General features: G+C 49.0%; 1 protein-coding gene across 2 annotated transcripts in view; it reads right to left on the bottom strand.

The window, feature by feature from the left end:
• PDCD11 (programmed cell death 11) overlaps positions 1-25668 on the bottom strand; it is a 42050-nt gene continuing 16382 nt past the window's right edge. Inside the window, exons 13-36 of one of the 2 annotated variants that reach the window (XM_032607508.1) lie at positions 24845-25096; positions 24163-24297; positions 23466-23660; positions 22335-22505; positions 21347-21566; positions 20390-20539; positions 19855-19970; positions 17856-18397; positions 16906-16968; positions 12150-12258; positions 10548-10637; positions 10254-10356; positions 9651-9828; positions 7013-7069; positions 6301-6423; positions 5616-5738; positions 4929-5235; positions 4615-4731; positions 3777-3926; positions 3310-3560; positions 2447-2615; positions 1719-1872; positions 1058-1223; positions 1-344 (exon numbers count right to left, since the gene is read on the bottom strand). In XM_032607508.1, coding sequence (XP_032463399.1) covers positions 173-344; positions 1058-1223; positions 1719-1872; positions 2447-2615; positions 3310-3560; positions 3777-3926; positions 4615-4731; positions 4929-5235; positions 5616-5738; positions 6301-6423; positions 7013-7069; positions 9651-9828; positions 10254-10356; positions 10548-10637; positions 12150-12258; positions 16906-16968; positions 17856-18397; positions 19855-19970; positions 20390-20539; positions 21347-21566; positions 22335-22505; positions 23466-23660; positions 24163-24297; positions 24845-25096 — 4113 coding nt within the window. In that variant the 3' untranslated portion in view covers positions 1-172. The remainder of the gene's footprint in view (positions 345-1057; positions 1224-1718; positions 1873-2446; positions 2616-3309; positions 3561-3776; positions 3927-4614; positions 4732-4928; positions 5236-5615; positions 5739-6300; positions 6424-7012; positions 7070-9650; positions 9829-10253; positions 10357-10547; positions 10638-12149; positions 12259-16905; positions 16969-17855; positions 18398-19854; positions 19971-20389; positions 20540-21346; positions 21567-22334; positions 22506-23465; positions 23661-24162; positions 24298-24844; positions 25097-25668) is intronic. The other variant, XM_032607509.1, reaches the window with a different exon arrangement.

Here is a 25668-nt window from a genome sequence, read left to right as displayed (position 1 = left end):
TTATGAGAAATCTTAAATCCTTTTTTATCTTGACAGGATTACCCCAAGGATGCTGCAGAAAAGGCAACACTTAAACAGAGTCCTCAGGCAACACAGTTTCTCAACTGCCCAGGCGCCTGAGGGTCGGCCCGGCTGGCCCACTGCCACCAGTGCCCTCGGAGCCAGCTGGCCACTAGTCCTCCCACATGGAGCTCTTAGCCTCCACGTATTCCAGGGCCTTCGCCTTTACAGCCTGCACGTCCTTCTCGGTGCCGTGTTGCTTCTCGTAGTCCAGGTAGCGCTTGAAGAAGAACTTCATTTGCTTGGGGGCCAGGCTCAGGTGAATGACCCGCTCGAAGATGTCCCTGGGAGGGAGAGCAGCCAGTGTCTGCCTCGTGGTCCCCGGCCACACGATTCCTAGCTAGCCTTCACCCACTTGCTCTAAGGCTCTGGAGCCAGGCCCTCTGTTATCCAGCACTACCACTTCTACCTTTATTTATATTCCCTTTATAAACTCCCATCATGTCTGTGGAGAGGGAGAACACCACCCTCACTTTCCAGAGGAACAGAGATGTTAAAGGACTTACTGGTCTGAAGTCACACAGTGAATCAGGACAAAGCTAATGGGATGGGGACAGGCAATGAGGTGTGGCTCTGTGAGGAAAGCTCTGCTTAAAACTCACTGATGGGCTTGGGTGAGGCATCAGTTCTTTCTGGACTGAAGTCCACCACGGGTCTCTAATCCTCCCTGCCTTGGGGGGATGCTGGCGGTTATCAGTGAGATCATGCCTGAGAACACTCTCTACCATGAGAGCCAGGCTCAGCATTAATTATGAGGAAAACCCAAGTCTCCTGATTCCCAGGCCTGGGGCTAGCCTACCTCCCACCCAAGATTCCAGCCAGACCAGAGGCTAGCCGCTGAGGCAGAAAAGAAACTGGAAACGTGAATGTCATAGGACGTGTCACGTCAAAGCCGTTTTTCCAGACAGAGTAAGAGAACTGGGGTTCCAGGGGGCTAAAACGCCTCCAAGTGGCCAATGTTCCCAACCCCCCAACAGGCAATTAGGTCCCCTCTCACCGGACTTCCTTCTGGCCGCCACGCTTGATGATCATGTCGATGTAGACCGACCAGACATCCGTGCGCTTTGGGTAGGTGCTCAGCGTGTTCTCGAAAATGGCTTTGGCGCGCTCCGCATCCCCCAGCTGGAACTCAAGCTGCGCAAACTTGGCAATCACGTCCACGTCTGCAGGGAGAGGACAACTCAGACACAGAAAGCAGACAGATGCCCTCATCAAAACACACTACCCTACAGGGACAGAGTCTGATGCCTGATTCCCTGCTCTTGGGTCCTAAGACCTAGGTGACGACAAGAGGGACAGTGGGGCGGGTTTAGGGCCAAATACACAGATGGGCACTGATCTATGACTCCCAACAGCAGACATCCTACTCTCCAGACCGAGAAGGGGGAATCAGGGGATGAGAGGTGGGCCGTGGGGCAGGCAGAGGCAAAAGAATTAGCGCTAATTCCTTTCTGTCCCTCTATCCTCGGAGTCTAGAATTTAAAATGCAACACGAGCTAAGTTCATGAGCATACGATCAAGAGAGAGATAGCCATGTACGCTCCACAAGGCTTTCCTAACACCAGCCCTTGGATGAGGAGACCCCCAGCCCTCTGCCCAGATGGGAGACAGCCTACTGCGCCCTGGAATTGGGCCGGTGGGTGGGAACAAGCACTCACGCTCTTTCCTAGGCAGGCACTCGAGGGCTCGCTGCATCACGCGGTGACTGGCCCCAGCCTGGCCCCTCCGCAGAAGAAAGGCGCCGTATTTGATCCAGATAGCTTTCTCCTGCCTGAAACGTTTCAGCATCCGGTTGTAAAGTTCACCAGCTTCCTGTGGGAAAGATGACATAAGCTGAGGAGCGTGATTAAGACAGGGGGTAACGGCAGAGACAGGCACCTACACTTGTGGGAAGCTAGACCTGGGCTCAGACTCCATCGGTATCCAGGCCCAATGTCAGGTACGCGGCGGGGGGGGGGGGGGGGGGGGGGGGGCAGGCGCACAGGATGAGGAAAGCGTGTGATGGGGAGCCTCCCTCCTAAGCCTGTGCCGTGAGGAGGTCCTAAGACTAGAAGAGAGAACGTGAGCATGATGAGGGGGAGGAGGAGAGATGGAAAAGGGCTACTGGGGTCTGTCGCCTCCTGTCGGTGACACCCGTCGGCATCCCAAGGGACAGACCCCCGGCTCTGCTGTCCCCTCCCTTCCCTCATCCCGGCCCCACATTCCCAAAGCGGAGGCAGGGGAAATGACTTCTCCCACCTGGAAGATGAGCAAGCCTGGGGCAGGACTGGGTCCAGCTGCGGTTGTTCTCCCCCGAGACTTCCCTGCTGCCTCTGGGACTCCCAGGAGCTCGTTTCTAAGTGGCTGAGGTCCCCCTGGCAGCCGGCCACCTGGCCCAGACTCCTACCTGGAATTTCTCTGACTTGGTGTAGATGTCAGCCAGATGGAGAAAGACCTTGAGAGGCTCGTTGTACTGCACAGCCCGCTCGAAGACCTTGGTCAGTGACCCCTGGGAGCCGTACATGTTTTCTAGGTTCAGTAGGGCCACCCACACGTTCAGCTTCTCCTGCTCCTCTCTGGAGGGAGAGCAGTCAGCACGTGAGCTCCATCATTTTGGCCCAACGAGCCCCCCACTGCCATCGGGGGACTGGAACTACATCCTCCTCCCCAGGCTGCACCCACGTCCTCAGTTCCCACCCCCAAGTGCAGGCCCCGAGAGGCCCTGTCCCCACTGCAGCTCACACAGAAGCAGGAACCCCAACCCCATGGCTGTGGGGTCTGGGGCGCCCCAGGTTTCTGCCTCCACTCCTGGGAAGGAAACCTACCAAATCTCAAACCAGCCTGAGGTCTGGACTGGAAGGAATCTGTGGTCTGAATCTCCCCCCAAACTAAGAGAATGATGCAAAGGAGCGCCATCCCTCTTCACTAGCCTTTGGGAAACCCGCTCTACCCTCTGCCTGGAACATGGTCACCGACATCGTTTTCGCCCGGGTATGTGGAGAGTGTTTTCCCTCTTGTACTTCTGCTCCGAGTGGGGCACCTAACTGGGGGCCCATGCCTCGTGTAAATGTTACCCTTAGCTATCTCGGTGAAGAGGACTATAAAATATAAATGAGCAGATCTATTTCACAGACGGCACATCTCTGAGAGAAAGCCTGTGAACCCACGGGCGCCCAGTGGCAGCCACCCAAACTGCCGCCAGCCTGCCGAGGAGACGCAGCGCCCCCTGGAGAAAGACAGGGCCCCAACGCAGGAGGGCATAGCCGAGACCTGAAGGAGATGGTCTTGAGCGCCCTCTCGGCCACGGCCCGGGCCTTCTCGATCTCCGTGGCCTGCAGGTGGAAGGCCATGTACTGCAGCCACAGGATGGAGCTGTTGGGGGAGCTCAGCACGAGTCGGTCGAAGTCATCTGCCGACTCCGGCTGCCGCCCGGGATCCATCAGCGCCTCCTCGATGCGGGACAGCTCTTTCTCTGCCTTCTGCTTCTCCAGCTCCCTTTCCTTCCTGCTTTTCTTCTTCTGCTGTGGAAGGCAGAACACCAAGTGAGCAACCTGCTCCTCAGCCCCGGGGAAGTCTGTGGTGGAAGTCAGGAGCTGGCAGGGCAGCCCCCGAGCTCCGCAAATACTCCCAGCCTGAGACGGCCCCACCCCTCGGAAGAGACACCCAGGGTAGGACAGAGCACGGGAGACGGGCGCCAAGGGTCCCTGCAAAGGACGAAGCCCTAGAAAATACAGCACCGTGGCCTGCTCTGGCTTCTCGTCCTCCTCGCTGTCGGAGCTCTCTTCGCGAGGTGGCAAGGCCGGGGTCAGACTGTCCAGCTCCACATCCCAAGCGAAGCCGGAAGACAGCCTCAGCCGGGGTGCTTCTGCCGGCCTGGTCTGCTTCTCCTGGAGGATCACAGGCGCATGTGAAAAAAGCACTGAGCCCAGGCTGCCCCTGTTCTGCAGCCCTTTTCCACCCGGAGGAGCAGGGATTCCCACGGTGCCCAGAGACCTTTTCTCTCCTCCCACCGCCAGGCTAGGCCCCGGTGCACTGGGGGCACTTTTAGGAGTGACATGAAAGCTTCCTTTGTAAATAAGTAGATTTAAGTAATATTTTTAAAAAGCTACATAGGCAAACACATACAAACGTGCAGGCATACAACAGCAGTAGAGCTAGGACAGAGGTAACCTGACAGATGTTCCGAGGGTGGCAGGGATGTGACACCTGAAGTCTGGGAAGCCCTTCCACACCTGCCCTCAGTCCCAGTAGCGCTGTCCTCATTTCTCAGAGCAGGACACAGGCTCAGACGGCCAAGCCTCCTTTCCTTTGCCCGTCCCCCCACCCCCACTAATTCAATTCCGCTCCAGCTAATAAACATCGACTAGAATGGACTTTCACAGCCCACTCCGCAGGTGAAGCAGCAGCCCCGTTCTCAAGAGCTGATGACCAACTGAGGAAACTAGGTGCCCCACCTCCTCACATTTTACAGAAAATGAAGACAGGAGGGTGGTGCTGAGGACAGCCCAGCCCTCAGGCAGGGGAGCAGGGACTCCCTTCTGGGGCGGCCCTTCCCCCACATCCAGCGCCGCTCACCTGGGGCCGCACACCCGTCTCCTCCACCTCCTCTTCTCCCTCCCGGTAGTACACTTCCACACCGCTGTCGTCCTCCTCAGATGGGGCAGCTCTCCTCTGCCTCTTGTTCCCGCTTTCCTGCCATGACAGGCGGGGACGACGCTGAGCCTGGCTTCTTCTCGCCCCAAGCGCCCTCCGCGGCCTCGGGCGGTACCCTCTCCCCAGCCAAACTCAGCCTCTCTCTGTCCGTGAGGCTGAGGCAAAGCGGCTGCCGGGCGGATTCTGGAAGGCTCTCCTTTTCCTGTGAAGGAGGCCATCCTCCCCGAGGGCCCTACCTGCTCACTGCCAGACTCCGGGCACGGCCGCTTGCCCAGCTTCTTCGCCTGGGGCTTCCGGGGCTCCTTCTTCTCCTTGCTGGGCAGCTGCGCCCCCTCCCGCCCCTTCCCAATCCTCTTCTCTTTCTGTTTCTGATTCTTCCTCTCCTCCTTCTCTTCTTCTCCTTTGTGGTCTCTCTCCTCTGCCTCTGTTTCCCTCCCCTCTTGCTTCGGAAGTGGCAGTCCCAGGGAGGCAGAAAACACGTCTGGCTTTCCAATGTCGTCGGCGGGGATTGACAGCTCTACCAGGTTCTCCCGGCGGTTCAGGCTATGACAGGGAGACCAGGCGAGCGGACCATGGGGACAGCATAAGGAGCACAATGGTCATAGCGAGGAGCCCACAGTTTCTGGGCCTGCCCCCACCTGCCTTGGAATCCGTGCAGTAATCTCAGGAATGATTTGCACAATGGCTTGGTAGAAAAATACAGAGGGCAGCTGTGTTATCCCTTCCTCCATCCCCAAAGACGGGTGCCTGTGCAGAGGAAAGTCTCCACAATTGCCTTTAGGAGCTGAGGTAGAAGGCTCCACACAAAGGGAGCTCATTCACCATTACTTACCACTGCCTAAGCCTTTTTGTTTATAGTTCACCTCTCCATCTCCACCCAGCGTTCCCAGAGAAAGAGGTGAGAAAGAGAGAAGAGCACCTACCTTAGGACCTTGGCTGTGAGCAGCTTGCCTTCGGGGAGATACCTGTCATAAGGGGCATCCTTGGACAGGCTGTACTGGGAGACATGTGGGTATCGGGCCAAACCCGTAACTGAGGGGCCAAGGCTGACAGGAGAGAGAGACAAGGGTCCTGTGGTCAGAAACATAGCAACAGAGTCCCCAGCCAAGCCTAATGCCTCCTCTCTCCCAGAGACTCAAGTTGTGATGAGGATTTAAGACAGACATAAGGTTCCTGGCACTCAACAAAATAAAGAGGGCTTTGTAAACTGGAAAAATCATCAAGCGTAATGAAGACATAATTGAAAGATACTCTTTACCCCATATCAGAGCATCACAATGCACTCACAAGCTGCTAGAAAGACCAGAAGAAAATGAGGAAACGTAATTACAGCAGGGAAGGCTGTAACATCTGGGGGTTCATGGAACATTTACAAATCATGACCATGGATATGCCATATTCTTTGTCAAAAACACCAAACAAGAGTAATTCAAAACTTTTTTGAAAGTATAAAAAGACTTGGAGTTTAAAACACTGGTGGGAACACAGACTCTCCTTCCTTCATGATCCCTCCAGAGATGGTGACCGGGGGCAGCAGCGGGCCAATCAAGACAGGCCCCGGGAGAACCCTCGGGGCTGGTCCACGTCCCCGGGCTCCGCCTCACTCACCCTAAGAGCACACCGGACGGCTGGACGGACTTCACGTAGCCCCTCAGGAGCTGCCCTTCCTCAATATCCTGGATGGAGTTAATCTCAGGATCTGTTATTTTGCTTTTCGTCTCCGGGTTCGTCCTAAAGGAATAAAAGGCTTACTACACATGTACCTCTGACCCCATTTCCAGACCCTCACCCCCAAATCTCCTGTGATAATCACACTTTGTAAGAACACGACTCTGGACCTGTCAGTAGGATATCACCATCAGAGCCCAGCCCTACCCTCTCCTGAACGCCTGTCAGCTGGGGACGGCTTTAATAGTAACAGGGAGAGGCTGAGCAAGCCAGAGGGAGGTTAAACCTCATACATTCATTTCGAACCATGACTTCAGGCCAATCCACTTCACGGCATACTAGTCCCTACTATGGAGCCCTGGGGGCTCCATCACCTCCCCTCACTAGGACCGCCATCTGGCAACTCTGAACACCACTATGGATGTTTGAACCTTTCTTTGGGAAACAACAGCCTGAGCAGACAGGTTCTTCTACAATCTGAATGTCCTCAGCTTTTCTGGATAAAAAACGGGGCCAGGCATAAAGGGGGTGAGCAGGGAAGCAAGCTGGGAGGCCCAAAGCTCTGTGTCAGATCCACACAGCCTCTCCTCAATCCTCTGGGGCCGGGGGGGAGTTCTCCCCCAATTCTTCCCCCAACAACACAGACACTCACCTGGACGATCGCAGTGACAAAGTCAATACAGGGCCTGTAGCGGACAGCACATAACACCTGGAGTGAGAGCAAGAGAAGGAAACGCTGGCGCCAGCCAGCACCTCAGGAGACTGGAGAGGGCCTCGGCTTCCTCTCCACAAGGCTGAGCAACAGGCGAGAGCGAGGGCTCTGTTCACACTGCTCACAACCTGCTGAGGGACTCGGGACAAGTCCCCTCTCTAGGCCTCAGTTTACTAGTTCGTCAAGTAAAAATACCGCTACTTTCTCTCCTCACCCAAGAACCGTGCTGGGAGGAGGAAACAAGAGGATACATGCAAGCCCTATGGAAGGCGCACAGAGCCACGCGGTGAGTACTTAGGAGGTGAGACCAGCCCTGCATCGGGGGCTGGGAGGATCTGGTCTCGTGGAGAGAAAGACTCAGCATAGGAAACCATGACAGGGGGACGGCCTGGTACCACTGCCGACTCAGAGCAGCGGGTCAGAGGAGCCCATGAGGGAGGCCTGAGCAGGGGAGGCTTCTGGGAGGGAAACAGGATTTACTCTTCGAGGGGGTTTCCAAACCCACCATGCAATGGTGGTGTCATTTATACTACCACGCAAGGTAGAGAATCTTATCAGTAGAAAGGATCTCAGCAACAATGTATTCCAAATTCTCCCATGACAGGTGCGTGCCTTTTCTACCAGGGAATCACAGCACTTAAAGCAGGAAAGGACCCGAAGGGATCATCTGTCTTTAGGCATTTAACCTATTATTCACATTGACAGACGAAGGAATTACAACTGAATGCTACTCATACATTTAACTACAATAATGTCATTTATTTATTTATTTTTTAAGATGTTGGCGGTAGGAGTTTATTAATTAATTAATTTATGCTGTGTTGGGTCTTCGTTTCTGTGCGAGGGCTTTCTCTAGTTGTGGCAAGCGGGGGCCACTCTTCATGGCAGTGTGCAGGCCTCTCACTATCGCGGCCTCTCTTGTTGTGGAGCACAGGCTCCAGACCCGCAGACTCAGTAGTTGTGGCTCACGGGCCTAGCTGCTCCGCGGCATGCGGGATCCTCCCAGACCAGGGCTCGAACCCGTGTCCCCTGCATTAGCAGGCAGATTCTCAACCACTGTGCCACCAGGGAAGCCCAATAATGTTATTTTTTAAAAATATTTTGCTAAAAAAAAAAAAAAATCACACCTGTATTTTGTAAGCCTAAATAAGCGAAGCAGAGATGATCTTGGACTTCCCTCTGACTCATTCTTTTTCTCCTCCTAGGCCCTGGGCATTTTGTGCTCTTTAGCCCTGACAAGTGGTTGAGAATTTACGCAGGTGCTGGTGCCTGGGACACTTGAGACGGGAGGACAATTACTACTTTCCAGTCTCTGCCTCCTGAAGGTGTCTGCTTCACTGTTGGATAACTGTGGTTGTCAGACAAGTCTGTATTGTACAAGGCTGAAATATGCCTCTCCATGCTAGTTTATTCAGGCTATAAAATGGTTTTAAAACTCTGAGGTAGGTTCATTTCTGTGCACCCAAAATAGTTCATAAAGCACCCCCCAACTGCGAAAGGTCACTGCTGTCCTCTTGCAGAGAACACACACAGATCAATTTTGCTTTAATTAAAAAGATGAATGGTTCAATAGTAAAATGAGGAAGCAACTTGGCCAAGCAAAGCACAGAACAAATGTAAACAGTCAATAAACGTGAAAAATGACCAGTAAGAGAAATTCAAATTAAAATGCGAGACCAATTTCAGCCTATTCAATGGCAAATATTAAAAATTAAGAATATCCGGGCTTCCCTGGTGGCGCAGTGGTTGAGAGTCCGCCTGCCGATGCAGGGGACACGGGTTCGTGCCCCGGTCCGGGAAGATCCCACATGCCGCGGAGCGGCTGGGCCCGTGGGGCATGGCCGCTGAACCTGTGCATCCAGAGCCTGTGCTCCGCAACGGGAGAGGCCACAACAGTGAGAGGCTCGCGTACCGCAAAAAAAAAAAAAAAAAAAAAGAATATCCAGTGCTGACAGGGGTGTGAGGAATGAACAGTCATATTTATTGTTAATTGAGATAAAAATTAGCAAAGTCCTTTTGGAAGACACTTTGGCAAAATGTACAACATTGTTTGACCCATCAATTTTACTCCTAGGAATTTATTTCACAGTTATACTTTCACTAGTATCCAAACATATGTGCAAAGATATTCACTTCAACATTATTGTCTGTGAACAGAATTCTTTAAATAAACTGTGATTTTTAAAAAAACACATCATGCAATACTAAAAAAAAAAATGTTAAAAATAAGGTAAAAGAACAAGGCTGATTTCAATATACTAGCACAGGAAAGAAAAAGTGTATGATAAACTGCCATGAGAAAAAAGCAAGTTGCAAAATAGCACATAAAATGAAATTCTACTATTACGTACGGGCAAATTATACCTATATATGTTAGAGTCTTGAAAGATAGAGATCAAAGTATCTAATGGCAAAAAGTGGTGGAGAAAGAGAGGAACAACAGCAATTTTCATTTTCCATTTTATATACTATTTTTTTCTGGTACAAAATCACACATCTATAATTAAAAGGAAAACAAAAACAAAAAAACCCCACCAATCCCACAGAGAGCTGAAAAGAGGAAGAGAACTCAGCCTACCTGACAATCTTCTGTGGGGTAAAGTTTTCCAGGGGCGTCTCTGAGTAGGAGTCACTCACGTGAAATATACTGACTCTTCCGATCTTCCCGAAGGGGAACGAGACGGTCAGTCCCTCCTTGGGAAGCACCTTCACCACGCGGCCCATGGCCACTTCCCCTTTCTCGAGCTTGTGAGGACCTGGCAGGAGAATGAACCAGATTTAGGGAAGAGGAAATGAGCCAAGAAAGAAGCTGAGACACTGGCCAACCAGAGTCCAGGGGAGGTGGAGGCGTCCAGACTCGGGCTGTCTAGGCTGAGTGGACCTGAATGATCACACAGACCCAGATCATCATGCCATGTGGTCAAGAATGCCAGGGCCATGTGGTGGACAAGCCTTTCTGAGAGACCAAGGGAAAACAACTGTGTAGGTAAAGGTGACTCAGACACAGGCCACAGAGCAAAGCCCCGAGAGAAAAACTGTTCCAAGGACATAGCCACCACACTAGGCTTTCTAAGGACTCCGAAACCCACGGCATCCTTCAACCTGGGCAATGACTGAAGACCTCTTCCCGACCCTTTCCACCCCCTCCCTTCCCTGACCAGGTCCCATTTCATCACCACACCTATGAGTGAAAGACACAAGAAGGCCTTGGAGGAATCTGGGCCAACCACGGTGGCCTTCAGGGCCTGGCCAATCCGGAACTTCTTATCTGGATGTTTCAGAACCTGGAAGGGCAAGAAAATTCTTCTGATGTTTGAGGAAAGGCCTGTCATTTATCCAAAACCACAGCATTTAAGTCTGCACGGTAAGTATCTCCCACAGTACAGTTCCCCGTACCCACTGTGAGCACACACCAGACACTAAGTTGAACTCAGGGAGCTGGGGTTTCCTCTCCAGGGATCTCAGGCACACTGACCTTGAAGCTAAGAGAAGTGAGCAGTAAGGGAATTCTCCCCCGGATGTCTGGAGCGATGTCCACCTCAAGCCATTTCTTAACCACGTTGTACTGGGGGAAAAAAAAACAGGAGGAGAAATGGAATGGGCAGATACAAGCATCTCTTCTCTTCCCTTCACCAAAACAGACTCTCCTAAAATCACAGGGCTCAAAGGGCCCAAAGCCTACATTTTCCCAAAAAACAGGAACGCACCCCTACATCCCAATGCCCCTGTCCAACCTCCACTTCTCGCAGGCTTCACTCAGAGTCTAGCTCAGAGCCTTTGCCAGCCCAGCAGAACATGCATCTCTCCTGGTGCCTCAGCTGATTAGGAGGCAAAAAAGGCCTCAGAGATATCCTCAAGCAGTAGGACCAATCCCACTGACCTCTGTCGCCTCCCCCAAACTCAGTCGTGCCCAGTGAACGTTAACCATCTTCAGGGACTAACATCTTATTTCTAAATCAATTTAGATCTTGCTATTGACACAGTGCTCTGCCCTAAATACACACCCCAATTTTCAGGTCAACTCAACAAAACATTTATCAAGCAGCCACTATGTGTACGGCATGAGAGTGGTAAGTAAAAGCCAGGCCCTGCCTTCAAAGAGATTACAGTCTGCAAAGAGTAAGTCAAATGAGTATGCAGGAGCAAGCAACAAGGAAGAGCACAGTATGTTACGGGACCCTGTAGGAGAACTAGTAAGAAGGGAGGGTTATCTGTGCTGCACCTTGAAGGGTTGTAGGCAATAAGAATAGACAGTACTCCCAGTGTAGAAACAAAGACAAGAAGGGAAAAAAATAGAGGAGGTTTTCAGCATGACTGGTGTACCAGATTCATAACGTCTGATTATGAAGAGCTTAAACACCACTCTAAGGCATCTTGGGTTTATGAATGTCTAGAGACAATAGGTAACTAAAAGGATCAAGCACCACAGACATACTCAGATACATGCTCATGGAGGAAGAATCTGGCAGCGATGAAGAGGAATTATCCCTCAGGGTCAAGCCCAGACCAACCTTCTCTCTGATGTATTCCAACTGGTATAGTTCTCACTGATCCCTCCCTTTACTCAACTCCTGTTCCTCTTGGGGTTAGAACACATAACCTGACACCCAATTATATACTGTTTTGCACTGTTCCCGAACTTTATAAAAGGCAAGAATCTAAAATCCAACATTTTATTTTATTTTAAATAAAACATTTTTATTTAAAATATTTGTGCGTGTGTCTTCTGATAAAACTTTATTTGTGGACACTGAAATTTGAATTTTACATTATTTAAAATAAAATAAAGAACTGGATTTAAAATCTTGCTCTATGATATATCTTTCTTTCCATTTTGTACAATTAATCTATAAATATGTAGAACTGTGGGTTGCTTGCTAGCTGTTTTGTAAGCCATAAATTTAGCTCCTTGATTAGACCAGAAGTTTTCTAGGAGCAGAGGCCTTCTACTGTCTTCTACAAACCAGCATGGCAGCAAACACAGAAGCAAAGTCTAGTGCAAATGGTCATTGTCAGTTTCTCCCCGTTTTCTTCTGTAAGAGGGACAGCATCGCATTGCAGGGCGTGCACTACTCACCTTCTTCAAGAAGCAAGTCACAGTCTGACCAGCCTGGTACTGTTTAATCTTCTCCAAGGGGCTAACAGAATGAGTGTTGAGAGCGGTGTGGCCATCCTTCTCCAGCTCACTGGTTGCAGAAAGGCAATGCAAAGAGTAAACCAACCTCTGGATAAACTTCTAGCTTGAAACCATCTCCCTCGAGTGGCCATGGATGGATTTTACAGGACTCCGCTAACTCATACACACCCACCATGCACCACCCCCCCGCCATTTCTCTCCTTAAAGGGGAATGAATGTTCACAATACCTGCGTGAAAATTAATCCCTTCCAATTCACTCACCTAAAGCAGGGAGCCAACAATAATCTTTATAAGTATAGGAAACAAAACTATTTTACTTCTTTCAATGCTTTAGCTACTGCTTTACAGTTTGCAGAACTGCTTTCACAAATAATCTCTCACTGAATGTGACAACACTCTCATGTGTGAATCAAGTAGGACAGATACTTTTTTTTTTTTTTTTTTTTTTTTGCGGTACGTGGGCCTCTCACTGCGTGGCCTCTCCCGTTGCGGAGCACAGGCTCCGGACGTGCAGGCTCAGCGGCCATGGCTCACAGGCCCAGCCGCTCCGCGGCACGTGGGATCTTCCCGGACCGGGGCACGAACCCGTGTCCCCTGCCTCGGCAGGCGGACTCTCAACCACTGCGCCACCAGGGAAGCCCAGGACAGATATTATTAAACTCATTTTATGCTACAGACCCAGGAGTTGAAGTCAGAGTTCCTGATTCAAAAATCCAGTGCTCTGTGCCCTATGCTACCTTGGCATTATCACTTTCTTGATTCTCTTTTTCTTCTCAGAAAAGCAACAAGGAGATGCGGTCTGAAAGTTATCAGTCCACAAATCACTTCAAAGGAAGCACAGAATTCCCACCATTCCAACCAGCCCAGCTTACCAATTCAAATTTCTAAAACAAAACAGAACTCACCAGTAAAATGGTACAAGTAATACTGGTAAAACTGTAACGTGTAATAGCAAGTACTGGTGAATATAGGAACACAGGAAACTCATACACTAGTAAAGCTGAAACACACCCAGCAATTCCACCCTAGAGAAATCCCTGCACAGGCGCACAGTGGAACGAGTTCAAGGATGTTCACTGTGGCATTGTGGAAACAACCGTAAACGTCTTCCATCAGCTTGAAGATGGCACAGGCACAGGATGGGTTACTGTTTTAGCTCTAGGCCCCGAAATGGAGAGATCGCAAAAACAAAATTTTGAGTGAAGAAAACAAGCTGTAGAATATTAAGCACAGCATACTATTTATGTAAAATTTGAAAACCATACAAAATAATTTTTTGTAGATATATATATATAAAACGAAAGTATAAAAGCAAGAGATGGATATATGTCAAATAATGGAGAATTCATCCTCTGGAGGTGAAGGGAGAAGCCTGGGTAGGGAACATCTGTAAAATGTTATTTCTTAAAACACACACAGAACATCCATGTGCCTGGCACTCTAACAGATAACTAACAGATAATTTACATTCATTATCTATAATGCCTTTATACATATATATATGTATAGTTAGGATAAAAAAATTTATTCACTCAATAGCTGATACAGGAATGCCTCTGTTATGAGCTGAATTGTCTCGCCCAGCCCCCCAAATTCTTATGTTGAAGCACCAACTTCCAATACCTCAGAATGTGACTGTGTTTGGAGACAGGGAATTTAAAGAGGCAATTAAGTTAAAATGAGGTGGTTAGGGTGGGCCTTAATCCAACACGACTGGTGTCCTTATAAGAAATTAAGCTACAACTCAGTAATAAAAAAACAAATAACCTGACTGAAAAACAGAACTGCAACAGACATTTCTCCAAAGAAGATAATACAAACATCCAAGAAGCATAGGAAAAGGTGCTCAACATCACTAATAGTCAGGGAAATATAAATCAAAACCACAGTGAGATATTAACCTCACATCTGTAAGGATGGCCATTATCAAACAGAAAATAACAAGCATTGGCAAGGATATGGGAAAAGGGAATCCTTCCCTACACACTGTTGGTAGGACTGTAAAATGGTGCAGCCACTATGGAGAACAGTATGGAAGTTCCTCAAAAAACTACCATATGATACAGCACTCCTACTTCTGAGTATGTATCTAAAAGAATTAAAAACAAGATCTCAAAGAGATATCTGTATATCCATGTTCATTGCAGCACTATTCATAATAGCCAAGGTGTGGAAACAACCTAAATGTCCATTGATGGATGAATGGATAAAGACAACATATATACACACAATGGAATATTACTCAGCTTAAAAAAGAAGGAAATCTTGCTGTATGTTACCACACGGATGAACCTTGAGGACGTTGTGCTGAGTGAAATAAGCCTGTCACAGAAGGACTGTGCAGGACTCCACTCATATGAGGTATGTGAAGTAATCAAACTCTACGAAACAGAGAGTAGAATGATGGTTGCGAGAGGCTGGGGAGTCACGGGGAAACGAATGGCTACAGAGTTTCAGTCATGCAAGATGAAAAAGTTTAGAGATCTGTTATATAAAAATATGCATATAGTTAACAATACCATAATGTATACCTAAAAAGTGTTAAGACGGCAAATTTATGTTATTTTTTTTTTATGTTATATTTTTACCACAATAAAAAAATGTGAAAAAAGAGGAGATTAGGACATAGATAAATACAAAGAGAAGACCATATGAAGACACTGGAGAAGATAGCCACCTGCAAGCTAAGGAGACAGGCCTCAGAAGAACAAACCCTGCTGATACCTTCATCTCAGAATGAAAGCCTCCATAATTGTGAGAAAATAGATGTCTGTTTAAGTTAAAAAAAAAAATTAAAAATAAAACACACATAACAAGTATGTGTTATCTTTTTTCTTTTCCCAAAATGATTTTAAACGGACTCTCTTTAAAAAAAAAAAAAAAAAAAAAAGGTGGGCATAACTACATTAATGGCAAGAGAAAACTCAGTGACTAGCAGGAGTTCCAGAGATACATGTAATGACTTCTGAACTGCTCTGCTCTCTTAACATCGCCCCCCTCCAAACGGGTAAATGAGCAGGTACCGTTTTATCTAGCTTGAGTGTCCCTCACCAACCCTGAACTCAACTCGAAGACACACGACATTCTCTTTGTGTACAAGAGCTCCATATACAAGTGGGAATGAAAATATGACGGCATTTCGTAAGTAAGTCAACACCGTCAATTAAATAAATGTTTTTTCTCCTGACTTCAAAACATGTATTTTAAAACATAAAGCATTTGAGAAATATAGCAACAATAGCATTATGTTTATACTAAGTTTCTCAGGGGCCTTGATTAACATAAAATAATTAACAATACAACATAGGTGCATGGAGGAGGTGGAAGATGTGCTAGAGTTTTTTACCTGTCCATCTGTCTATCTGTCGTTATAACTCTCCATCCTCCATCTCCTCTATGGAATGAACATATTTCCTGGCTTGGCCCGCACTGCCACTACCAAGGACCACTGCTATGGCTCACACCAGTCTCCATATGCAGGAGGGTGGACCAGAACAGCAGTGATAGTTCATGAGAGGCTCCAGACTCTGAGGGTCAAGAACCATTCAGGATGTTAGTAAGTCTTCCCACAATGCTCACTGACTCACCCCTTGCAGTATTCATTAATTTAACTACCTACCCTTAGCCTGGATAAACTACTTGACCTTAACCCTTAATTAAACAAGACGTCCAGCCTCAGAGGTGAAGACACCACAGACTAAAACAACGAATATGAGGAGGTCTCTGTTTTCACGACAAAGGGACACAATCAAATCTACAAAAGTAAGGAAACCACAGATTAAGCAAACAGGAACGTGTGCATCCACCAAATCTCATCATTCTGGAACTAAAGGGCTTACTTTCACATCCTTCAAAGTAAGCGTTGTTAGCATCTGGTACTTCAAGGTTCCAGGAATATTTCCCTACCTCAGACACAAGCCTTCTCAGAACTATTCCACTTCTACTCTGATCCCTTCAGGATGCTGACCAAACCTTATGCTCGGAAAGCTGCTTAAGAGGTCTTTCCATGACATCCTAGGCACATAAGACTTAAACCTGGATGGGTCTGGGCCTGACCCTGCAGAGGTTCTGGCACAGTCACGTGTGTCTAGCTTCAGTCACCGATGGCCTATCAGTTCCTAGAGGCTGGGTGTTTTCAATGGGGGAAGCAGAAGCAGACAGGCCCATAGATCAACATGCTTGAGATCCTCTGAAAGAATGACCCCAGACAAACTGGATCCACCACTTCACGGAACTACTAGTCCTACCAGTCCACCTAGAATCCCTCGTGGAACATCCCTCTGCAGAATCCACCAGAACATGACCTCAAGTCTCAGTCACCAAGCAGTGGTCTATTATCAAAGAACAGGCTACGTGGTGTTCTTGGCTACGTGGTGTTTATTTAGGGAGTTACTGAGTTCTAGAAAATTAGGTTGAGAGCAAAAATGTTTCTTTTTGTTACATGCCAACAAACAGAACTGCAATCAGCCTTTAAATCGATACTTAAACCCTGAATACAGCTTTCACATTAATTCTCATATAATCCCTCTAACCAGCTGTATGAGAACCAGACAAATATCCCTCCTGGAGAAAAAAAGACAACCTGGACAGAGAGAGGCAAAATAAGTCACAATCCTGGCTGAATCAAGCCTAGAACTCAGGTTCCTGACTCCAAGCCCAGCGGTCCCTCCGTGAGACCACCGGAGTTCCCCTTACCTTGGCCGAACACTCAGCTCCGGGATGGTTCGAATAAATCTGGGATGACTTATTGGGAGAAACCTGAAGAAACAAATAATGTCAAATCATTTCTCTTATTCTCTGTAACACCATAATTGGGAGACCAGAATTTCTAACTGCCCACCACACCGAGCTTAAAAAACCGCCCACTCCACTGCCACACCACCCAGTGGTAATACCAGGCCTGAGGGCTTCCATTCTCATCGTTTGAGTAAATGTTAAGGAACTGGCTCACCTGATCTTTTAGGGTTGTCATATTAAACCCTGAAAAGAATTTTCCAACTCTTTCATTCTAAAAATAAGGAAATTGAGGTCTAGAGAGAACAAATGACTTACTGAAGATCCCACAGCTACTGAAATTAATACGCAAATCATTGGCTAGACTTTGAATTCTCTTTTTGGTTTTCTTATCGCAAGGACTTCTGCTGCAATAACATACTGTAACTAGATTGAAAGTAAACGAGTGTAATTAAGGTATGCTGTGGAGGATGGATTATAGTAACTGCTGACATATACGGAGCAATAACTATGTGTCAGACGACCCACCAGGCACACTCAGTGCTAGGTGTTCTCTCTTCCAATCTTTGCAATGGCCCTGCAAGGTAGTCACTACCATTACTCTCACTTTACAAATTAGGAAAAATAAAACTCAGAGGGCTGAGTAACTACTTAACTCCTGGTCGCATAATTTTAAGTGGCAAATCTGGAATTCGCCCCAGATCTGACTCTAAATCAACGCTCTTAACCACTACATTATACACCATTAAAAAATAAAGACATACAAAAGGATTATTTGGTGAATATTTTGGTTAACTAAAAGAAAATCTAACATATGCACAACTTTTTGGAAACTGCCTCAGTTCCCATGCCTTCTCCCACGATTACCACCATCTCCCCTCAAAGCCAGTCCCTCCCCCAAGCCTCCATACTTGAATGTCTTCATGTCTCTCCCGCCAATCACTCGGGCAGTGACCTTCTTCCCAACTTTCAACTTGGCAGTAGGAGATGTGCCCACTGGAACATCATCTAGAATGTGGGAGGCATGGATGCAGCCAATGATGCCATCTTCCAGGGTCACTACCACATGGGTGGGCTTAATGGACTTGACGGTCCCTGTGACCACGTCCCCAGTGGACAGGGTGTGCTTCCTTACAGTCCCTAAAACCAGAGCTGGATCTACTTCTTCATCCTCGTCGACCGTCTCAGAGTCCTTCCGGGTCTGTCTCATGGTCCTCTTAGCAGCTGGCCCCTCAACGGCCAAAAGAAGACCTGTCACTCCTGGTTCTGTGGTCTGGAGGGTTAGGGAGACACCCTGTCCCACCTGCAACTTCTCTGAATCAAAGCGGAAGGTGTCGTTGAGGTGAGAGGTCAGGGAGAAAGCTGCTAGCTGGCCAGTCTCTACCAAGGAGGCAAGGGCAAAGGGTTCCTCCAAGTACTGCACAATCGCCTGGTGCTCACTGCCTTTCTTCAGCTGGAAAACAGAAAACCCACCATCCCTGCTTCTTACAGAGCACAAGGACTTGTTCCTCACCCACTGGGCAGGGTAGGTCTGGGAAAGTCCTCTGAGTCCAGGGGGCTCAAGGCTAATCTGAGCTGTAACAAACTAGCCTCCACTCCCTGGACCCAGCTTTCCCCTCCTGTACACTGAGGCGATGTGACCACACTCAAGGAGCCACATCAGGATCACCTGGAGTTAGCCTCTGTTTTGAATTCAGATTCTGAGATCCTATCCCGGAACTAGTGAAAGCAGAACTTTAAAGGTGACTGTGATGCACAGCCAAGTGACCTCTAATGGTTCTCCAGCTTTAAGACACTGTGGTTCCCCCTCTCTTAGTCCTGCAGCTAGCTCTCCACCCAGTTTATTCACTCACTCAACAAAGACAGTCATTACTGAGAGCTTATTGTGTGCAAGGCATGTAGCCTGTCTTTCTCCAACATCCAACCTGTGCTCATGCCCTTACATGCACTAGCTTCACTCGGATGACAAAATGGGACAGGGACCTGCTAGAAAGCTTAGTGAGGGGTTAATACTGTTTTCTATTTCTCTTTGTCTCTCAAAGTCTTAAAATTATAAGCAACTGGAGGTTAAGGATTACATCTATATAATTCTCTGTAACATACCCTATGCGATTAGGGGATTAATAAGTACTTTAGACGATGACGAAATATACGCGTCATCCGGAGAAAGATACCACTCATTTTAAGATTTCCCTTGAACCCATTCTTTGCCCACACAAAAGTGGACAGAAGAGGGTGTTAGATGAGCAGCCTGGAGGTCAAAACTACCCACAGACATGTTTTTTTGGTTCACATGATGTTTAAAAAGAAAAATAGTTTCCAACATTTCCTACGTTTACTTCAAATAAAAAATCCACATTCTGCCTTCTCTTAAAATTCAGACTTCCCAACACTAGACCCAGATGTTCTCATGTGGCAACAGTGAGATGGAACCGAGTAGTCTCTGCTCCTCTGTGGCAGTGCGTGCACTCCGCAGTCTGTCAGTCCTAGTGTCGAGTCCTACTGTCACCACCCCCTAAGACACCTGGCCCGCTTCACTCATCCAAGCACCTGCTTGGCCCTAATCAGGGTGACCACGTGATTTACAGCCCAAACCACAGTGAAAGTCACTGCAACTAACAAGCACACCAGGGGAATTCCCTGGCGGCCCAGTGGTTAGGACTCGGTGCTGTCACTGCCAGGGCCCGGGTTCAAGCCCTGGTCGGGGAACTAAGATCCTGCAAGCCGCGTGGCTCAGCCAAGAAAACAAAAACAACAAGCACACCAGGGTGACAGGTACACCTGGGAATGACCCAGACAAATCCAGGCACACGGCCACCCTGTCTACAGGTATCTGCGAACCGTGTGGGGTTGAAGGGGTGTAACGCCTTTGAAACCATGGGAATGGAAGTCCTCAGTCAGCAAGCTTACCTTTTTAGCTTTTCTATTCACCAAATCGTGGCAGAGGGAAACATGTACTTCCAACTTCAACATATCAACATTTAAGACCACAACCTTCTTTTTCTGCCCAGGTTCCACCTCCTGCCCTGCAGTGCAGAACCAAACACAATGTGATCACCCTCCTGGAGCAGGGGCGAAGAGAGACAGCATCTCTCCAACAGCCCTGCAGCCCACAGGCACAAAAAGGAAAAGTAGACCTATGTCCCAGGTTTATGTGCACTAGGGAAGCCAAGGGTCTAGCTCCCATAATTCACATTCAGGTTGTGTCAATTTATGCAACCTGGTATATAAAAATCTAGATTTACCCAAATACAACAATAAAGAGATTCATACCAAAACCTTCTTTAGTATGCTGCTGTCTTCATTTGCATTTACACAAGATAAGCATGCCAAAAATTTCTGCTGGATCAGCTCATCTATGTATTTGGAAATTCTGTACCCAGAAGAGGAAGCAACGGGCAAGTGGTTTCCCCTACAAACCATGATGGGCGAGAGATGCACTCACCTGCCCGATGATACTTGCTGGCTCTTAGGACCAGGCCGGGCACTGGGCCCTCACTGAACAGTACAGAGCCGTCTCCCAACATCTCCTGCACCTCTAGGTCAAGGACCATCCCTGGGGTCATCTCAGCCAGCGTCTGGATCAACACAGAGTCTGCCAGAGACCCAAAGGAAATAGGGATTAACAAGATGAAATGACACTCACCATTCTTTTCCTTTGGAAATATGCTGACACATGGAGGACATTTCCAACATGGAGCGTTGGAACCACTATGAAGGCAAAATTGCTCTTGGTAAAAATGTCTGATATCCATGAAAATTCCCAGTACAGGCAGAGACCTATGCCCCTTGCTCATCCCACATGGCCATAATTCATGGAATAGCCAACGAATGCCAGTAACACATGCTTTCCTTTGATTTCGGAATTTTCATTCTTTCTGTTTGGAATCTACCTTCTCAAGGTTCTTATTCCCAAATCCCATCAGGGTTCCAACAAATCTACACAATGGTTCAAAGCTTAGTAGGGTCAGACTAATAACCACCCCCCCCCCCAAAGTCTTCTAGCAGGTCCCTGTTCCATTTTGTCATCCACTACACATCTGACGAATAAAGGAACAAAAAGTGAAGAAGTGAATGGATTCACAACAAATGCAAACCTGAGGTCACAGAACTCAGGGAAATTTTGATTCTGAACTGGGAGGGAGCCCCAGGGGAACTTCTGGGATACCAAGTAATGATCTTTTATCTGAATCCGGATGACAGTTAAACAGGGATGTTCACTTTATAAATGTTTACTGAGCTGTACTCTAGAAGATTTGTGCACTTTATGGAGATCCTACTCCCATTAACAAAAGTTTACCCATATTTTTTTAACATCAGGGAAGACCAACAACTCATCGGAACAGACTGAAGACGCACACGCCCCACCCCTGGCCCTCATCCTCCGCCCTCCTGCCCCCACCTCGGTTGCTCATGAGGCTGCGGACACCCTGCCGCTCCTCCAGGCACTGGCTCAGGAGGAGGCGGCTGGTGGTGGCCAGGTCCCCCAGACTGCAGTCCGAGAGCCGCAGCGACAGCAGCATCCGCTGCTTCTCCTCGTCCACGTTGGTCACCTTAGCAACGACCGTCTGCCCCTCGACAAAGTGGTCACTTGTGGAGGTCACAAACTTGTCACTCATGATCTAAAAGGGAAGAGCGGGCACAAAATGAAGAAAGGAAAGGACGTCTCTATTAAGACAACCCACTTGAAACACCCAGAAAGAAGTGTGTGAGGCAGGAGATGGACCCCAGGAAGGTCCCCCCAGCCCTCTGAGCACAGCTCACCTCCCCTTTCGTAAAAACACAGGAGGCGCCCTGGCTGCCAACCCAGCAGAGAAGGCCCCAGAGCAACTCTCTGCCCCTCACTGTGCATGTTTCTGGGGCCCTCCCCCCTCTCCCATTGTTAAAATTGTTCTGGCAGGGGATGCAAATGAGACCTGCCCAGGCAAAACATCAGGGGAACACACCTACGGAAAGGATGAAACACTTATGAATTGTCTGTGGCAGGAATGAGCGATGAGCCCTTTGCTCACTACCATCTTACACGGGCTTTGGTAAGACTCCTCCCCGCTCTGGGTGTCAGTTTATGCAGCACGCCGGAAAGGGGGTTCAACTACGGGATCGCTAGGATCTTTTCCAGTCTGAAAAGTCTGCTACCCAATGACCTACCCAATGCTGTAGCATGAAGTAGAAAAGGTGCCCCTTCCTCCAGGACACAGCCCTGAGCCAAGACTTACAGGCTGGGCAAGAGGACTGCAGACTGAGTCTCAGCTCCACTCCCCCTCAGCCAGGTGCATCTGTGTCATGCCCCTGAAAATCTTTCAAGAGAATAGATTCTTTCCCACCAACCCTCAGGTTCCATGTCCCTGTTGTCTCCCCTCAAAGGCCCTTGTGCAGGGAGGTGAACTTACAGCTTTGGGAGCCAGTCCACTAAGGCCTGACGGGAACTGGACGAACACACCGTAGTCCTTGATGTTCTTCACGAAACCAATGAGCAGCATTCCAGGATGGATTTCTGAGAAGCTCTTGGGATCCTGGCCACCCTCTACTGCAGACACCAAAGCTGGCTTCCTGCAAAGGAGCTAGTGGCACTTCGTCAAGGAATGTTCCAGAAAGGACAGATGAGCTGTCCATCTCTCCCATCTCCGTTCTCCACTCTACACCCTCTCTACCACAGTGATTCTCTAAGTGTGTAGACCAGCAGCATTAGCATCACTGGGAACTAGCTAGAGAGGCAAATTCTTAAGCACCAGCCCAGACCTACTGAATCAGACACTTGGGGGGCACGGGGAGCAGGCTGTGTTGGACCAAGCCCTTCAGGGGATTCTGATTCACACTGAAGTCTGGGAATCACTGTTTCGTTCCTGCCCTTATTAACTCACCTCCAGATTACCGGAGGGGACCTAAGGGGAAGGCTCATCCCTGTGGTTTGGCAGCTGGACCGGCCGTGACACCATCCTCCTGCCTATCTTCACACTAACCAACCCTATTTCCCCTCCTCTGCCTATCTCCACTCTAAGGAGAATCGATTTTACATTCTGCAAGAAAGGAGGCAATGTCTTCCTTCTAAGCGCCCACACGAAGACCGAAAGCAATATTCTGAGACCTATATCCCAGCAGAGGGAGGCGGAGGAGAGAAAAGAGGACAGCAGGTACTTATTAACTGTTCCAACTCAGGCGTGAGCACTCAGTGCCCCAAGAAGGCTGGTCGTGCCACTGGGAGTGTCCTACTGGGCCTGAAGTGCCGCGTGGCCCTCTCCCCAACACCCTGGGCTCCCCCTCTGCCCTGACCACCTGCATCTGCCAGCAGCACCTCGATCCTGCTCTAACGCCCAGCAGGGGAACAGAGGCAAAGTGCAGGCTTGCCCACTGGTTTGGTCTGTGGAGGTATTTCTGCAGTCAGAGGGCCGACTTCTTTCCCATGGAGTTTCCAACTAAGAGCAGAGCCTGACCCGGAGTTCCCCAGCGCCCCCCGCCCCGCCGAGGGCCCACAGCTCCCACACCTCCACCTCCACGGCCCCCCAGAGACCAGTAAAGGATACGACACGCCCCTCACCCTCGCTCAGACATAGGACTCTGTGAATGGTGTCACCTGCCTGGAGCCAGCAATGCAACAGTGGGCCATTGGTGACGTGGTCTGACAGATGAGACGTGGGAAGGAAGCCGGGGATGTTGTGAGGCAGGACAGCCACCTGCAGCCCATCTTTGGTCTTCTCCAGAACCTTCACATCCACCAACTACTCAGGGAAAAGGAAGACAAAAAAGAGCGCTTGTCTTGAGCAGAGAGCAACTCGTGCGGGTCAGGTAGAGATCAGAGGCATCGAGTATCCAGCACCAGGGATGACTGAGAGGTCGAGACCAGAGAAGCAGCTTTCTCCCACTCCCCACCCCACACTCCCAAAGCCCCAACAGGCACACACACCCACACACACAGCAGGACCCATCTGGTGCTCACATCACTCCTCTCCCAGGTCCCTCCACTGGGTCCCAAAGGAAAGACAGTTTTGCGGGCTGGTCCTAGGGACCAGAGAGGAAAGGGGGCAGCAGCACACTGCTAACAAGCCACACCGTAACCGCACTTTCCTTCCTAGACAGTCCATCTGCTCTGACACACAGCCCGAGAGTCTTATCTAGCTTCCTTGATCATCCCCATGCATGGTTTCCAGCACCCCAGGTGTCAGTGGCGCCCTGCTCTCTACCACCGTAACTAAAATAATTTGTCTGGAGAAGTCCAGGTACCTGCCCAGCGTTAATGGCTTTTTTTTTCTTCTGACTGTGTCCCGCACATTCTTCCTTCGGATCACCTGACAGCTTGAAGGACAAGAGCATCCTCTCTTTGGATGGCTCACAGTTCAGCACTGCAACCTTCACCACCTGGTGAGAAACCATACCTGCTTGGCCCTGGAGAGAGGTGCCCCCCACCAGCACCACAGAGGCCTTGGGTGATTCACCAAGACCCAGGATCAGATCAGAAGGCAGTGAAGAGAAACGTACTGAGAGCTACACAGAATCCCCACAAGTCAGCCTTTCGGGTGACAAAAGACATGAATGAATTTTGGGGTATAATCCCAAGTTTTAAAAAATCACTTTTTCCTAGACAGACCCAGACTCATCGGATTTAGGGCAGTGCCCCCTTGTGGTGATAGTGGCCTCAGAACAATTTCTGATGTGAGGGACACTAGTGTATAACAGGTGATTAATTTCTTCTAGGTTGAGGGCCTAAGGTTCGTTAGTTTGTTAGCATCCATTGAGCTCCCTTGAGGGTTTCTCTCTGTTCTGTTCCATCTCCTCCACTTAGCTGGCTCAGGCCCGCTACCCAACATGCTCTCTTCTGTAACCCTTAAAAAGTAGCCTTCCTACTCCTTCAAATCTGTGTTCATGGGGTCACCAACGGTAGGAGCCTATCCAGGGGAAGGCTTACCTGGCCAGTGTAAAAGACACTCTCTGGGTCAGGGATATACTCGGCACTGAGCTCATGCCTGGGCACCAGTCCCTGCACGTCATTGTAGAACTTCACAATGCAGCCGTAGTCCTTGACCCTGAGGATAAAGCCGTGTGTCTGCAGACCAGGCTTAGCATCAGCGTAGCAGGTAATGGCAGGAAGTTTGGACTCAACCAGGGTTTTCTTCAGGGTCATCATCAGCTTCCTGGCTTCAGGGTCACAAAGCAAAACCTAGGGAAAGGATACTGGCCGTGACCAAGTCATCCATTACCAAGAGAGCCACTGAGCTGGTCTCTGCATCCCCCTGAGAGCCATGGTCAGTCCCTAAAAACCTGCTCTTTCTCTCTGAGAATAATAGCTACAGACCATCCCCGCTTCCTGCTGGATGACGACCTAGGGAGCATTCATCTCTATTTCAAATGTACTACCTCCCAAAAGTCCCCTCCTGGGCCTAGAGCAACACTCACCATCCCAGTGCACCTCCAGAGAGTCCTATGTCGGTTACTCCTACTCTGCCTCCGCTCCCTCTCCCTCCTGGACCACTGCATCTCGTCTAACAGAATGAATGACTGAACCTTTACCCCCTCAAGTGTTGTGGACTAGCTATAAACTAAGACTGAGTGCGCCAACCACCTCTCATTCCTCAAAAAGTCATCTCCTCGAGGGCAGAGAAATTCCTCTATTTCTAACTTCCTGACCCCACCACTATAAAACTTTGTACCAATGGGTAATCAATATCTTTGTTGAGTCCACAATGAAATAAAATGAAAATAAGAAAATCCAACATTCTAAGTGTCTGCACA

This window comes from Phocoena sinus, chromosome 16 (genome assembly GCF_008692025.1).
Source record: "Phocoena sinus isolate mPhoSin1 chromosome 16, mPhoSin1.pri, whole genome shotgun sequence".
NCBI classification, from domain to species: domain Eukaryota; kingdom Metazoa; phylum Chordata; class Mammalia; order Artiodactyla; family Phocoenidae; genus Phocoena; species Phocoena sinus.
Note: the sequence above shows the minus strand (reverse complement) of the source record. Positions and strands in the feature narration are given on the sequence as shown.